Raw genomic sequence first — 14,927 nt, forward strand, 5'->3', positions numbered from 1 at the left:
AAATGAAAGCTCTTGATGAGCGTAGCATCAAGATGAGCTTATATCTTTAAAAATATCAATAATTAAGAACTGACATTGCTATCTTGTCAACTAGTGATATTTTTAAAGATATAAGCTCACCTTGACTTTACACTCATTGAGACCTTTCATTTGAGTACCCACATCAATTTTTCATATATATATATATATATAAAAAATGCATGTGGGTATTCAAATGAAAGCTCTTGATAAGTATAACAGCGGGATGAGCTTATATCTTCAAAAACGTCAATACTTAAAAAAGTACAGTGCAATTTAACAAACGACATTATTTAATAAGTTATTTATAGTTCAAAAGTCACATAGTGACTGCAAGGTTGCTAGTTTTTATTTAAAAAACTTTAGATGCTAATTAATATTCACCTTGTCGTTATTAATTAAAATTATTTTTCGAAAATGTTTACTTTAAAAGTCGTTGAATGTTTGATTTTAAAAGTTCATATGTACATATATAGATATACAGTATATTGGTAGTTAAATATTTTATCTAGTTTCAATTACGACAGTTTAATTAATTCTCCCTTGATGAGATTGGAGTTCGAGAAGAGAGAATGGTGGTGGTAATGGTTGTAATAGTGGTAGTGTAGTGGTGGCTTATAAAAGTATCGATTGTAGTTATTGCAAGAGTACGGCAACTCTTGCCCAGTTGTTAAGAGCTCTTTAATTAGTTGAACAATGTCTTGCGCAGGTGGATTGTGAAACTCGTCAGTCTGGCGAGCTTCAAAGTGGATGCTGGTTGATGAAGTAGGAGAAGTTTCTACCAACAGTTGAATTTACACTGTAGCAGGGTAGAAATAGTTTGAAATTTAGAGATAGACATATAGAATACAGGTGTGTGAATGTATGAAGTAATAAGACTTGCTCAGGCGTTGGGCCATCCATTAATACGAATTAAGGTATTATATTTAGCTAGAGGTGGTAACGAGAGCACGTATAAGAGTACGCGGGTTATAAATGTTAAGGGTAGGGTGCTTTCAGAGAGAGATATACAATAATAATAATAATAATGAGAAGAGTTGTTGGGTTGCAAAGACACAGGCTCACATATAAAGCTCCGTAGTTTATACCAACTGAACGTAGACGTCGTTAATTTGATTTTCTGCCGCCTCGAGAATTTCATCCTCGGGCAATTTCGGAACCTACCCGCGAGAATTTAAACTCTATCTCTAACCTAGTTGTATTATACCAACCGTGAGTAAAATAACTTTTATCGAATCAATCGTCTAAATTGATGTGTCATGCTATCACTGAATTTATTATAATATTATTATTATAGTTAAGCTTTAATAATCTTGTTTCGTAATTTCAATATTATCTTCAATTATGTCAATTTTCAGAAGAATTTTATTATATATTTACACAGTAAAAAATTTTGTGTTAAAAATTTTTATGTTAAATATTTAACAATTTTTTCTCTTGATTTAATAGAATAAGTGTTAAATATTTATCACAAAAATATTTAACATTAAGTTTTTTGACGCAATAATGCAAAATTTTTTACTGCGTACATTTAAAGCTCCACACTGATAGAAGGATTTATTAACTATTAATAATTTAATTTATTTAAGACAATTATTTAATTTATTAAATTTTAATAAATAGTTTTTAACATTCAATAAATATTTATTAATAGTTAGTAAGTATTTATTAATATTTAACAAATATTTATCAACAGTTAATTTGTTTGGCTTGCAATTTTATATGATATGAAGATTGCTTATAAACAAAAATTATCTTTATAAATTATTTGCATTAATTATATTACATTATAATACCATTTATTGTAAAATACCAAATTCTATCACAGCTCATAAATATTTTTTATATTTCTAAATATTAAAAAGGTTAATTTATTTAGTGTATTTTATTATTATCATGTATTCCAGCTATAGGGTTGTAAAAAGTGTCAAAAGAAAATTATTTTTGCTTTTTATTTTAAATAAATATTTGTCAACAGTGAACAAATATTCATTAACCATTAATAAATATTCACTAACAGTTAATAAATTGTACTTAATAAATTAATTATTAACTGTTAATAAATATTTATTAAATCCTATGATGTTAAAAAATCATTTATTAAAAGTTAATAAAGCTTATTAAATATAAACAAATCCTTTTATCAGTGCAGCAACTGATTCAAATAATTTTTTAATTTTTTATAGTTAATTTAAAATTTTCAATTGATTTTAATTTACATTATCAAACTCTGTTTGCCTTAAGGTATATTTTAATTTAAGTGAACCCAGTATTGGAAATTTTATTCAACTAGCACTTGAAGTTTTTTTTTGCCTCAATTTCCAATCAATAGTCTGCAATGTAATTATAAAAGTAGATTTATTGTTCATCAAATATTCAGCAAAACTTTATTGCATTAATAAGTAGCTACATCGAGAATATATTAATTAGTTAGTACCATTGAAAAGAAGCTAATTATAGTAGATTTTAATTGAAAAAATAAATAAAAATTTTGGCTTTAATTACTGCCAAATGTTGTAACTTAATAATTTGCAACAATAATTTATTTGATGTTCTTAAATGGGTTTAATAAATTGAGTTAAGGAATTATATATGCATAATGATGAAGGGATGAAAAGTAAGACACAAAGAAGTAGTGTGAATAACGAAAGAAAAATAAAAGCAGTCTATTGAAGAACTCCTTAGGATCATTAACGGGCACGCGAGACTCTCTAGGAACTCGTATAACGAGGTGACGACTTAATTAACGCGACTTTAAAGCTTTCTTCTCACTGTTACAAGCCTCTTTTCTAGTCTGAATTTTCTCTTGACACCAGAAAAGCACCCCTTGAGCTGTCGGCAATTGTGAAATTTTTTTATCTCTGATTTGATCACTTTAAAGTGCCCCGGCAATCGATTCACTGAGGTACAAGATTCTTCAAGTTTATTTTAATAAAATATTTCAAGATCAAAAATTGGCAAATTTAAAATGTAAATACCGAAATCAATTATTCATTTTAGTTTTATAATTTTATTTCTTCTTCTATTTAGAGGCTTGAATTTTATTCATTTTTTTCTTCATCTCTTAAATTCTCGACTACCTCATTAAGTCAGTCATTAACGTAATTTTTTAGTGCAATTACACGTTTAAATTTTGTACTTTGCGCTTCGTTAAACGCGACGGCGGTAATGTCTTCCGGCTACCACAGCATCAGGGATAATATAATGAAAATAAAGAAATAGAAGACGGGAAAAAAGTTGATGGCGCTGATGCTGATGCTGATGTTGATGGAACGAAAAATAAGGTAGAAGGTAGAAGAAAAAGAGAGAAAAAGGTTGGAAAAAAGAAGAAGGAAAAGATGAAGGAGGGTGAAAGTGGTTTTCACACCAAAGGTTTTACTTGCAAAGAAGCCTCGACTCTTCACATTCAATCTCACTTGCTTTTAGTATGGTTACCCTTTTTTACGGGGGTGGAAAAAGACTGAAAGCCAAAAACAAGTCCTGAAAGCATTACAGACAGAGTGAAACTCAAGTAGTCTATTACATTGAAAGAAATTTCTTTGCTGGTTTATTAAGTGTTGAACTTTCGAAGAACAAACTTTCGTCCACTTTATTTTACATTTTTTTTACTTTATATCCGAGCAATAAGTAAATTGATTGTTGAGCTTTCATAACTCATCTCGTAATCACTGAACAAAAGGATTTCCATTTTTTAAGTATTACTTTTTCATTATATCTGCACCGTCAGTTTGTTTAAGCTAGTTTGGTCGTCGGAATCCAAGGTCAAATTAACAGATATTTTTTTTTCTTTTTTGCATCACTTTTTTGCAAGTGATCACTCGAAAAATAGCATAAAAGATAAAATTATTTCTAATTAGATTTTAATTGAATAAATTCAATTGATAATTATGGTTAAATAATTATAATGATATAAAGGTTGGCAATAGCCTAATCGGCTCAGTACCTGCATTTCGAAAGAGTGGGACCAGGGTTCGATTCCGGCGCGCACCAATATTTTTCAATGATTATAAACTAAGAATATGTGCGTTTCATTGCCAGCCTCTGTACCGGTCGGGTTTTCTGTGGTTTTCCCATATAGTTATGGAGGTAAAATGTCATTATAGAAGTACCTCCATACTATTTAAGACCGTAATGCAAATGCAGGTACTGATTATAACGCGTAAGACGGCCACAGTCGCAGCACATGTGTGTCGGGCATGAAAGAAAAAATCCCAACATGCAGGGGGGTGGGGACGAAAAAGTGGTTGAGAGTTATAATGACGGGGTTGAGAGATTATATTGCGGAGAAAAAAGTGGAGAGACAATAATTCCCCGCTCTCCCTTGTAAAACACTACAGTGATACAAGTAAAACCATCCTCAATTATAACCTCAATTATAATGATATAACTATTAAAATATCAACTGATAAGTACTGAGCTCTGTCACAAAACAATAACAACTGTTATAGGTTATGTAAGGTCAGTACTTGAAACAGTTGCTCACGGTGTTCATTTATTGTTTAAATTTTCAAATATCACTTCAATATGTTAAATCTGCTATAATTTACGTCAACTTTTAATGTATGTTTAATAACAATTTATTTTAATGCTAAAAAACTTTATGATTATATTTCAATTTCAAATTTGCCGCGCACCGAGAAGTCGCCATTTTTCTGATAAAGATGGGGGAGTACTATCTCCGACAAACAACAACGATAGAAACCAATTTTTGATATTAAAAAATTAATTGAATTAAAACTATATGGTAAATCATTATCAAATTTTGATAGAATATGTATGAAACATTGTTCTGCCTATTGGAAAGTTTTTTTTTAAGGGGTCAAGTTGGCCGATTTTTTATAAACCTTCCATTTCCGCAGTTATTGAACAAGGACACTTATAAGAGATCGTGTATTTTTGCAAAACTTTAATTAATTATATCTCTTAAACGGTGTGGTAAAAAAATCTGATTTTTTTTCTTATAGATGTATAAAATCATAATCTTTCGAATTAATATAAAAAATATGGGGTCAAGTTGAAGTCATTTAGCACCCAAACTACCTTAAAGAAAAATAAATAATTAATGTGGTACTTTTTTATAGTAAAAAACAATCGTATCGCAAAATTGTAAATTTCGGTTGCAGATACAGTGTAAAATAATATTCACACCACGAAGCAAGGTGAGAAAACTCAATTCGCGTTGCTATTTTACACGCGAGTTGGAATGTTCTACATTTCTCGCTTAATTTTATGTACTATTACTGGATTATAACTCTGTATTCTATAGTTCGTAATAGATATGAAGTAAACTATGGCATGAATGAGAATTCTAAAACAAAAAGACTTATATTTCTGTTGGAATCTTTTCTTACATTTCTTCGATGTGTCATTGGTTATTTTTAGTGTAATAGATTTGCTAGCTTGGTAAATTTTTCAATGGATTTAGTTTCGTTGAAAATTGTAAATAATGTTTGTTCTTTAATCTGCAGAAAGAAAATCTGTAATAGAGTTTTAAAGATACTTTATGACTGTTTTTTAAAGCTGTAGTAGAATTTTTTTCTGGTGCTTTAAGATTAGTATCGCAAGCTTTGAGTATAGAACTAAATATTGTACGTAAAAATTAACTTTTAAATTCACCCCAAAAATATTATAGATCGGTTTGCCAATCAGTATCCAATTAAAAGCTGAAAATTTTGATGTTTGTGTCTGTTTTTGTTTTAATCCCATCTGAAATTGATATTGCTATTTACTGACAAGGTTTCATTTTTCCAAGTCAATCATTTTTTTAAATATAAGTTGCCAAAATTGGATTGCTTCTATATTTTATAAACAAATATGAATAGAGTATTTTAAATTCCGTCAGTTTATTTAACATGAAAAAAAAATTTTATTTTTCACTTTTTTTACGCTTCGTATATTTGAAATACGTCCATCATTTTTCTCTCCTCGTTTTTCCATACTTTTTTGTTATTTAATAAATTTTATTATTTACATTACAATTTGTTTACTGTAACGAAATGAAGAAATAAATTAAATCTTTGATTACTGGTTTTATATTTATTAAAGGGCACAAGTTAAATTCCGAATAAAACCCTATAATGCTTAGATATAAATAATTTTTATTCCAAAACTAATTATACGTTGTTTATAAAACTTTAAATAGTTTGGTTGAGTCTTTTACCTACTTTCATCCCTTAAGACCAGAAGACATTAAAAAGAAAATAAAAATCTATTTATTTCTTTTCTTTAAATATTAAACTTCTCCTGAGAGACTTAAGTTTCCGTTTGAATTTTTATACCCTGTATTTTTCTCCCTATCAAATGTCACACACGTTTTTTATTTTCTTCTTTTATAGCGTCTTCGTCTTGATCGCTTCACAAAACTCCTTTACAGAAACCTCCCTTTCTTTTACTTGCTCAACTTGCATTTCATTTCCATTTTAAAGCATACTTCAAACCTTTTAAAAAAGGATTTTCAAGCAAAACTCAAATATTTCTTTTACATTACACATTAAATAGTTTATTCAACTTGTGTTGAGTATACAATATTATTTTTCCTTGAAAAATTTCATCAAACATTTTTTTATCCTCTATAAATTTCTTTAAATATTTTCTAGATTAATAATTAACAATTAATAACGAGCAATTATATATTTACTTTTCTTAAAGTGTACTGTACTTTCTTAAATATTGACATTTTTAAAGATATAAGCTCATCCCGATGTTACAATCATCAAGAGCTTTCATTTGAGTACCCACACGCATTTTTATATATTTTTTATATATACATATATATAATATATATAAATATATGATAAATTGATGTGGGTACTCAAATGAAAGGTCTCAATGAGTGTAATCTCGGGGTGAGCTTATATCTTTAAAAATGTAAATTGTTCACAAGATACTTGTTAAATTGCACTGTATTTTCTTGAATATTAACATTTTTAAAGTTATAAGCTCATCCTGATGTTACACTCATCAAGATCTTTCATTTGAATACTCATTTGTATTTTTGATATATTTTTCATATATACATATATATAATATATATAAATATATGAAAAATTGATGTGGGTACTCAAATAAAAGGTCTCGATGAGTATAACATCAAAATGAGCTTATATCTTGAAAAATATCAATAGTTCACAAGATATTTGTTAAATTGCTCTGTACTTTCTTAACTATTGACATTTATAAAGATATGAGCTCATCCCGATGTTACACTCATCAAGAGCTTTCATTTGAGTACCCACTTGTATTTTTGATATATTTTTCATATATACATATAGATAATATATATAAATATATGAAATATATGAAAAATTGATGTGGGTACTCAAATGAAAGATCTCGATGAGTATAACATCAAAATGAGCTTATATCTTTAAAAATGTCAATAGTTTACAAGATATAGACCAAAAAAACAGATTTTATCATTTAACTATCCTGGAGATAAAATTTTTCTCATTTTCTTAATCATATAGACAAAACAATTGGATGAATTTTTCAGCATTCTTGTATTGTCGCACTTATACTGGAAATTAATACGCTGATAAAATATGAAACTATCGAAAATTTTCAGATGAAATTTTATTAATTAGTAAAAAAAATTAACTTAAATTGAACAGTTAAATCTAATTGCAACAAAAGAAGGAATATTATATAAGAATAATTAAAAATATATAAAATGGTATTGTATAAAAGTGGAGTAGCGGCAGCAGCTGGAAGCATTGGCTCAGTTCGATAATTATCCTTGGTTATTATCCACTTTGTAGTGTTTAGCTCGAGGGTTGATAGTAACCCGGAAGCGTGAGTATGGGTGAAGAGAGTAGAGGTAGAGAAGAGTAAAGAGAAAGCTCTAAAGCCCCGGGGGTCTCTGACAGCCAGGCAGCATGTCGCAGCTTATCGAAAGACCGATTTAGAATGTACCCGAGAAGCAAGGGTGTAGATTAGAGAAAGCCAAGGATATTCGTTATGATTCCAGTGTTTTGCCCTCCTCGCATCCTGTTTTACATTTGAATTTTCAAATGAGTCCAAACACAACTATACTATATATTATATAATATGTATATACCACCACTTCATTTCCTCTTTCTCTTTATATAGCCTTAGGTTTTCAGTGGCGTACTGCCAAATGTTCTACTTTCATCGCCTCAAGCAAATTTAATTTTTCCATTGAGAATTGGCAGCTCTGACTTCTGTGTTACGTCGAGCCATTCCCATTATATTTTCTAGCCTATCGGAATTCTTGAAAAAAAATAAAAAATATCTTGTAACTCGGGCTCCAATATCGAAAGCCTCTAGCACTTTAAAAATTTTTCTTTTTGTATTTTATTCAGACCCTGCAAATGTCTTCCACAGATGCTGCTCAATTTTGCAATTTTAACCTTATTAGTTATACGCAATACAGAGTAAAGTCAGTTGAAAAAGTATCAAAGAAATATTAATTTTGATCCTTTTATTTTTTGTTACAGCACGTGGTGCAGACAGGAATGGCTGCGCCTTATGGTGGGGGTGTATTTCCACCTCCGGTTAACGGAGTAACTGGGGTCGTGGGGGCCTCGGGAGCTGCTGGAGAAGTAAAACCACCTCCGCCAGTACCGGTAAAAGAGGAAAATACCGGATCTCAGCAGCAAGCAACCCCTGGAGGGCCACAAATACAAACCACACAAGGGACGCAACATCAAACTGCGCCAGGTGCGCCGGCTGCAACTAGTTTTAGTCCACCACCTCCTCCAAATGGGGTTGATCAACAGGCAATTGTAAGATATTTTTTTTAATCTTATAACTATTCTTCTGCTCCTTCTATCTGCTATTTAATTTTTTTTTAGTGTTCAAATTTAGAAAAAAAAAATTGATAATTTTTCTAAAGAAATTATAATCTATATTATTAAGAGAATAAGCAAAATATATATTTAAGAAATGACATTGTATCTTGAGAACTATTGACATTTTTAAAGAAATAAGCTCATCCTGATGTCACACTCATCAAGAGCTTTCATTTGAGTACCCACATCAATATTTCATATACTTATATATATTATATATATGTATATATGATAAATATATAAAAAATGCATGTGGGTACTCAAATGAAAGCTCTTGATGAGTGTATCATCGGAATGAGCTTATATCTTTAAGAACGTCAATAGTTAAGAAAGTACAGTGCAATTTAACATAATTAAAAAAAGACCTTGTATCTCGGAACTATTGACATTTTTAAAGATATAAGCTCATCCTGATATTACACTCATCAAAACCTTTCATTTAAGTACCCACATCAATTTTTCATATATTTATATATATTATATATATTTATATATGAAAAATATATAAAAATGCATGTGGGTACTCAAATGAAAGCTCTTGATAAGTGTAACATCGGGATGAACTTATATTTTTAATAACGTCAATATTTAAACAGTACAGTGCAATTTAACAATTTAAGTTATTGTTTAATAAAGCAAAATTATATTTATTTATAGTTCACAAGTCAAGGCAGTCACATAGTGACTGCAAAGTTGTTAGTAACTCTTTAATGAATAGGCAAATAAAACTTGAGTGAAAAAAAAAATATTTTACCTTAATAGAAATGATTCTTGCCGATAAAAAAATTCAAATTTACAGTATAAATATTGAATCCAAAATTGGCTTTCGTCCCTCGAGCATATATCCAATAAAAACCCAGAACTATGAATATTGTATCCTAATTTAGCCGGTTTCAATGCAAGCTAAATAAATTTTTCACAGAATGAGTAGGTTAGTAGCAAGAGAAGAAATGAAGGTAGAATTTTCTATTCATAAGAAGGGTGGTGTGGCAAATATATTGATACTTTTTTGAAGCAGCGACTTGATCTTAAATTTTCAATTCGTGGGTTAACTCGAGCAATCGGATTTTATTTGAAAATAAAAGAAACTTAAATTTATCAGAGACTTTTTTAGTTTATTTTTGGAATTACTGCGGGTGTGTTTGAACGTGTTGGAAGTGTACACTGAAGGAACCACAAACGAAGCCATTTCCTTTCGTCTCGATAAGAGAAAAAAAAAAAAGTGCACGTACTCTCCTAGAAACGTTCTCACGGTACTCATTCCAGCCACGTAACACCGTAGAAACACTCACCGTGTTGTTGTCCGCCCCGAGACGACCTGCATGACATGAAAAGAGGGATGAACAAAAAATTCAACTCGAATAAAGAACAAAATATTACAAAGAGCATATATATGTATATATATATATATATATATATATATATATATATATATATATATATATATATATATAATATAAAGAGGCGAATTCAAGAAAAACCAGGTCTCTGATAAATATTGTACCCTAAATCAAATTTCCCTTCATCCTTAATCTTGTTCGCGCTGTTTTATCTTCTTCTACATTATCGTTCTTTTAGTTCTTGCTTTACGGTTTTTATTTTATAAAAAATATTTATTAAAAAATGTTTAATACTCTCACTGAAGATCAAGTAAAGCAGTAATTAAGTCTAAGATTGAACAGCTATTATTAAAACTTTTTTTTTCAGAGCTTTTTTTGCTACTAAATTATTATTAAGCTTCATTTTATTTTTTTTACTCATTCATGCAGAATTTTATAAGTATTTTATGCTCTATTATGTATTGGAAGAATAACCGAGTGAATGCGAATTTAATAAATACGAAAGTACACCTTACATGTTCATTTTATCGGAAATAAAATAAAAAAAATTAACAATTGAAGCAAAAAATAATTCAAATGAAAAAAAAAAAAATCTTTTTTATGTTTGCGTATATTTTTTTTCTCCAATAACTTTTGACAGTATTAAATTTGTTTTTTTGTCGTAATAGACGAACAAAAAGCTGTTAGTATAATAGTTTCATAGGTTAAATTTATGGTACCATGAAAAGTAAGTGTTTTTCTCTAAATTCAACACTAGACACAAACTATTCACGTAAAATTTATCAAATTCATATAAATTAAGCTTATGTGGCGAGTGATTGTTAGTTTTTATATTTTAACGCAAACTATTAAATAATAAACATTTTTATCAAACTTTAATTAATCTTAAATCTTCTAATAACAATCTAATATTTCTTGGACAATTAACACGTATAAAAAATGTAATAATCAGTAAGATCATATAATGTGAGCTATTAGATCTCGGAAAACAGAAACAAAAGTGATATTAACAATTACAATAATTTACAGAAGTAACTAAGCGACGCGTATCAACTATTTAAAAACGACCAGATCGCCTCTCAGCTCTTCAACTCAATATAGATGGCGAAAATGAATATGAATATGATTTGATGAAGTATTTCTACACAGAAAAAAAAATTAGAATTTTTCAGCCTATTGGTCACAAATGACTAGTGAGTCTCATTCAAACCAATAGATGGACACTCCATCTTCCCTATAGGCCGAGAGATTTCTTCTCTTCTACATTAGTTCGATGGAAATCCATCGAACCTGAATACTAGTAAAGCTGGAAGCTTGTAGTATCTGTTCGAGTTATATAAAGATGTTAATTGAATGAAAAATAATGAAAGAAATTAAATGAGAGCAAAGACAAACTTTGAAAAAATATATGGGGTTGGTTACCAAGCCAGAAATCTCAGAAAAAACTGAGAAAAAAAAATGTTCTTGAATCAAGTATATAATTTTGAAGAACTTAATATTCTTGATTTAAGGAAATTTTACTTGATTCAAGAATTTTTCGTCTTGATTCAAAACAACTACCCTCTTCAAAATTATATTCTTGGTCAAAGAATTTTTTCTCTTGAATTAAGTTAATTTTTTTTTTCAATGTAACAGTGATAATTTATAAATTTTTATAATAGTATAAAAAATTTTGACGAAATAAAGATTTGCTATCTCATTTGAAATACATACTGTAAAACAGATTCAAACCCATTTATTTAAAGTTTCAACCTCTATTAAACTCCTTACTTCACAAGAATTATGATTCCACATGGAATAATTTCATTTATCCTCTAATTGCCATGTCGAGGGCAGAGTACATGAACTTTGTGAAATATTCTCACCAAGCGAACTTTGGGATTCATGAAAATTTGGGGTTGAATTACCTATCTCTAATAATTCTCAAACATTTGCTTCGTGATTCTCCAATTTATTTTGTTTCTTTTTTGGGTAAAGCTCTGATAATCCGTACTGAAACTTTTTTTTCCTCTCTCAATCTCCAGCTGGAACATATATTTTTTCTTACTCTGAAAACTTTGCGTCTAGAAAAATTTTCCAAGACTTCTTAAGGATTTAGCAGAAAGAAAAAGAAAAAACTTCTTTCTGTGTATGTATATAAACTTTTCTGACCTTTTTCGTGTTCTACACGACAACAGAGAAGTTTTTTTTTTTTCTCAATTAGTTATTCCCGATTTACATGAGTTTCCATGAAAGTAAAGTAAAGCGCAGAGTAGAATAGAGTACCCAGAGAAGAAAAGAAAAGAGAATAGCAAGCAAGACATATAACATCGTAAGATCGTAAATGGGAGGATGAGTTGAATACGTAAAGCGATAGTTCTGGGATGTTCGCAAGCTTCTTGGTTGGCTAAGCTTCAATGTCCTGAGTATTCTCAGCTCGTAAAGGCACCCATTTCTACTTAGAGATGATAGGAAACGAGACAACTGTGTTAGAATATCAAACAGTATGCGCTCACCTCGACCTACACCATCTGCCGGTATATTCCATCTAATATCAAAGAACTATTTACTTTATTACTGAGTGAGCTCGATCATCACCACTTCGATTTATCTGTCCGTCTCATTCAGTAAATATAAAGAGAATTCCAAACAATTCATTATAATGCAAACAATTTAATTATTTCCATTCCGCAATTCACTCGAGAATTTATTGAATTTCATCTGCATAGATTTTGTATTATGAATTATTAAATCCATCTATTTGCATAGAATCGAACAATCAAATTTCTCCTCTAAATTAATTACTTACTTCATTTACATACATTATATTTATTATATTACTAAAAATATTATCAATAAATTTTATTGATTTGTGGTTTATATTGTAATTGCTATGTTATTTAAATAAACATATCTCTATTTAATTATTTTTTCAGTTACTTATTTAAAGAGATTTATTAAAATTTTTTAATCAATTTACTGCGTTATTATTTAGATTGAGTTTAACTTTTAAAATGAGTTTTCTATTGTATAAACTTTTATAATATAAATTTCTGAGTTAACTTTTTTAAAAAATTACTTTGCAATAAAATTTCAAGTTAATTATTATCATTTACTTGTTAAAATTAAAATTAAAATTAAAATTTTTAACTTTAATTAGACAAATTTACATTTTGAAAGTTATATATAAATTTTTTACTCAATTTTATTTTATTATTTACTTAATTAACTAACTTTTTTTTCAATAATTAAATTTTACCCTAATTAAAAAAAATTCTCCGCAATTATCAATTCTAATAATTATAATAATAAATTAAATGATCACATTTAAATTTTAAAATTAACTCGTATTGTTAATAGTTTTCTTTGAATTTTTTTATTTCTGTTGAACAGTCAGAGGTATTTCAAGCAGCAGTGCAAGCAGCAGCAGTGCAAGCCGCAGCAGTAGCAGCAGCGAACAGCGGAGGTCAGCAACCAGCACCAACCTCAGGTGGGACTGAAGCAAGTCCTGAGGGTGGAGTTGAGAATAACAGCATGGTGCCCGTTACGTCGGGAGCGACGACACCGGCGACAGCGACACAAGGAACTGACCTCAAGGGTCAGCCAAAGCGACTCCACGTCAGCAACATACCTTTTCGTTTCAGAGACCCTGATCTCAGGGCAATGTTTGGAGTGAGTTTCTTATTAAATTTTTTTTTATGTAACCCGTTAGTGAAGAACTTTATAACGTAACAATTATTTAATTGCACAATATTTGATTTTATTTATTTACATAAATATTACTTACACAGTAAATTTTCTCTCTATCTCTAGATACATAATTACGAAATGACCTTGTATCTTGTGAAATATTGACATTTTTAAAGATATAAGCTCATCCCGATGTTACACTCATCGAGACCTTTCATTTGAGTACCCACATCAATTTTTTATATATTTTATATATTTATATATATATGTATATATGAAAAATATATGAAAAAGCATGTGCGTACTCAAATGAAAGCTCTTGATGAGTGTAAGATCAGAATGAGTTTATATCTTTGAAAACTTCAATAGTTAAAAAAGTACAGTGCAATTCAACAAGTATCTTGTAAAAAATTGACATTTTTAAAGATATAAGCTCACCCTGATATTACACTCATCGAGACCTTTCATTTGAGTACCCACATCAATATTTCGTATATTTTATATATTTATATATATTATATATATGTATATATGAAAAATATATCAAAAATTCATGTGGGTACTCAAATGAAAGCTCTTGATGAGTGAAATATTAAGATGAGCTTATATCTTTAAAAACGTGAATATTAAAGAAAGTACAGTGCAATTTAACAAATATCTTGTGAACTACTGACATTTTTAAAGATGTAAGCTCATCTTGATGTTGCACTCATCAAGACTTTTCATTTGAGTACCCACATCAATATTTCATATATTTTATATATTTATATATATGAATATATGAAAAATATATGAAAATGCATGTGGGTACTCAAATGAAAGCTCTTGATGAGTGTAACATCGAGATGAGCTTATATCATTAAAAATGTCAATAGTTAAGAAAGTACAGTGCAATTTTAACAAAAGTCATAAAAAATATTTCAAATAATAACACTTAATTTTTTTTTCCAGCAATACGGTCCTATTTTGGATGTAGAAATAATATTTAACGAACGTGGGAGTAAGGTAAGCGATCGCGATCCTCTGGAAGCGACTTAAATTAATAAATGAAAAAGAAATAAATAAATAAATAATAATTTATTGACAAGTA

At 29.0% G+C, this 14,927-nt stretch overlaps 1 protein-coding gene across 17 annotated transcripts in view; it reads left to right on the top strand.

The window, feature by feature from the left end:
- The window catches only part of LOC123266228 (RNA binding protein fox-1 homolog 2), a 177,280-nt gene that overhangs the window by 103,193 nt on the left and 59,160 nt on the right, over window positions 1–14,927 (top strand). For all 17 annotated transcript variants that reach the window (XM_044730337.1, XM_044730338.1, XM_044730324.1 and 14 more), the window contains 3 exons: window positions 8,475–8,762; window positions 13,541–13,819; window positions 14,789–14,842. In XM_044730337.1, coding sequence (XP_044586272.1) covers window positions 8,493–8,762; window positions 13,541–13,819; window positions 14,789–14,842 — 603 coding nt within the window. In that variant the 5' untranslated portion in view covers window positions 8,475–8,492. The remainder of the gene's footprint in view (window positions 1–8,474; window positions 8,763–13,540; window positions 13,820–14,788; window positions 14,843–14,927) is intronic.

This window comes from Cotesia glomerata, linkage group LG5, assembly GCF_020080835.1.
Source record: "Cotesia glomerata isolate CgM1 linkage group LG5, MPM_Cglom_v2.3, whole genome shotgun sequence".
Taxonomy (NCBI): Eukaryota; Metazoa; Arthropoda; class Insecta; order Hymenoptera; family Braconidae; genus Cotesia; species Cotesia glomerata.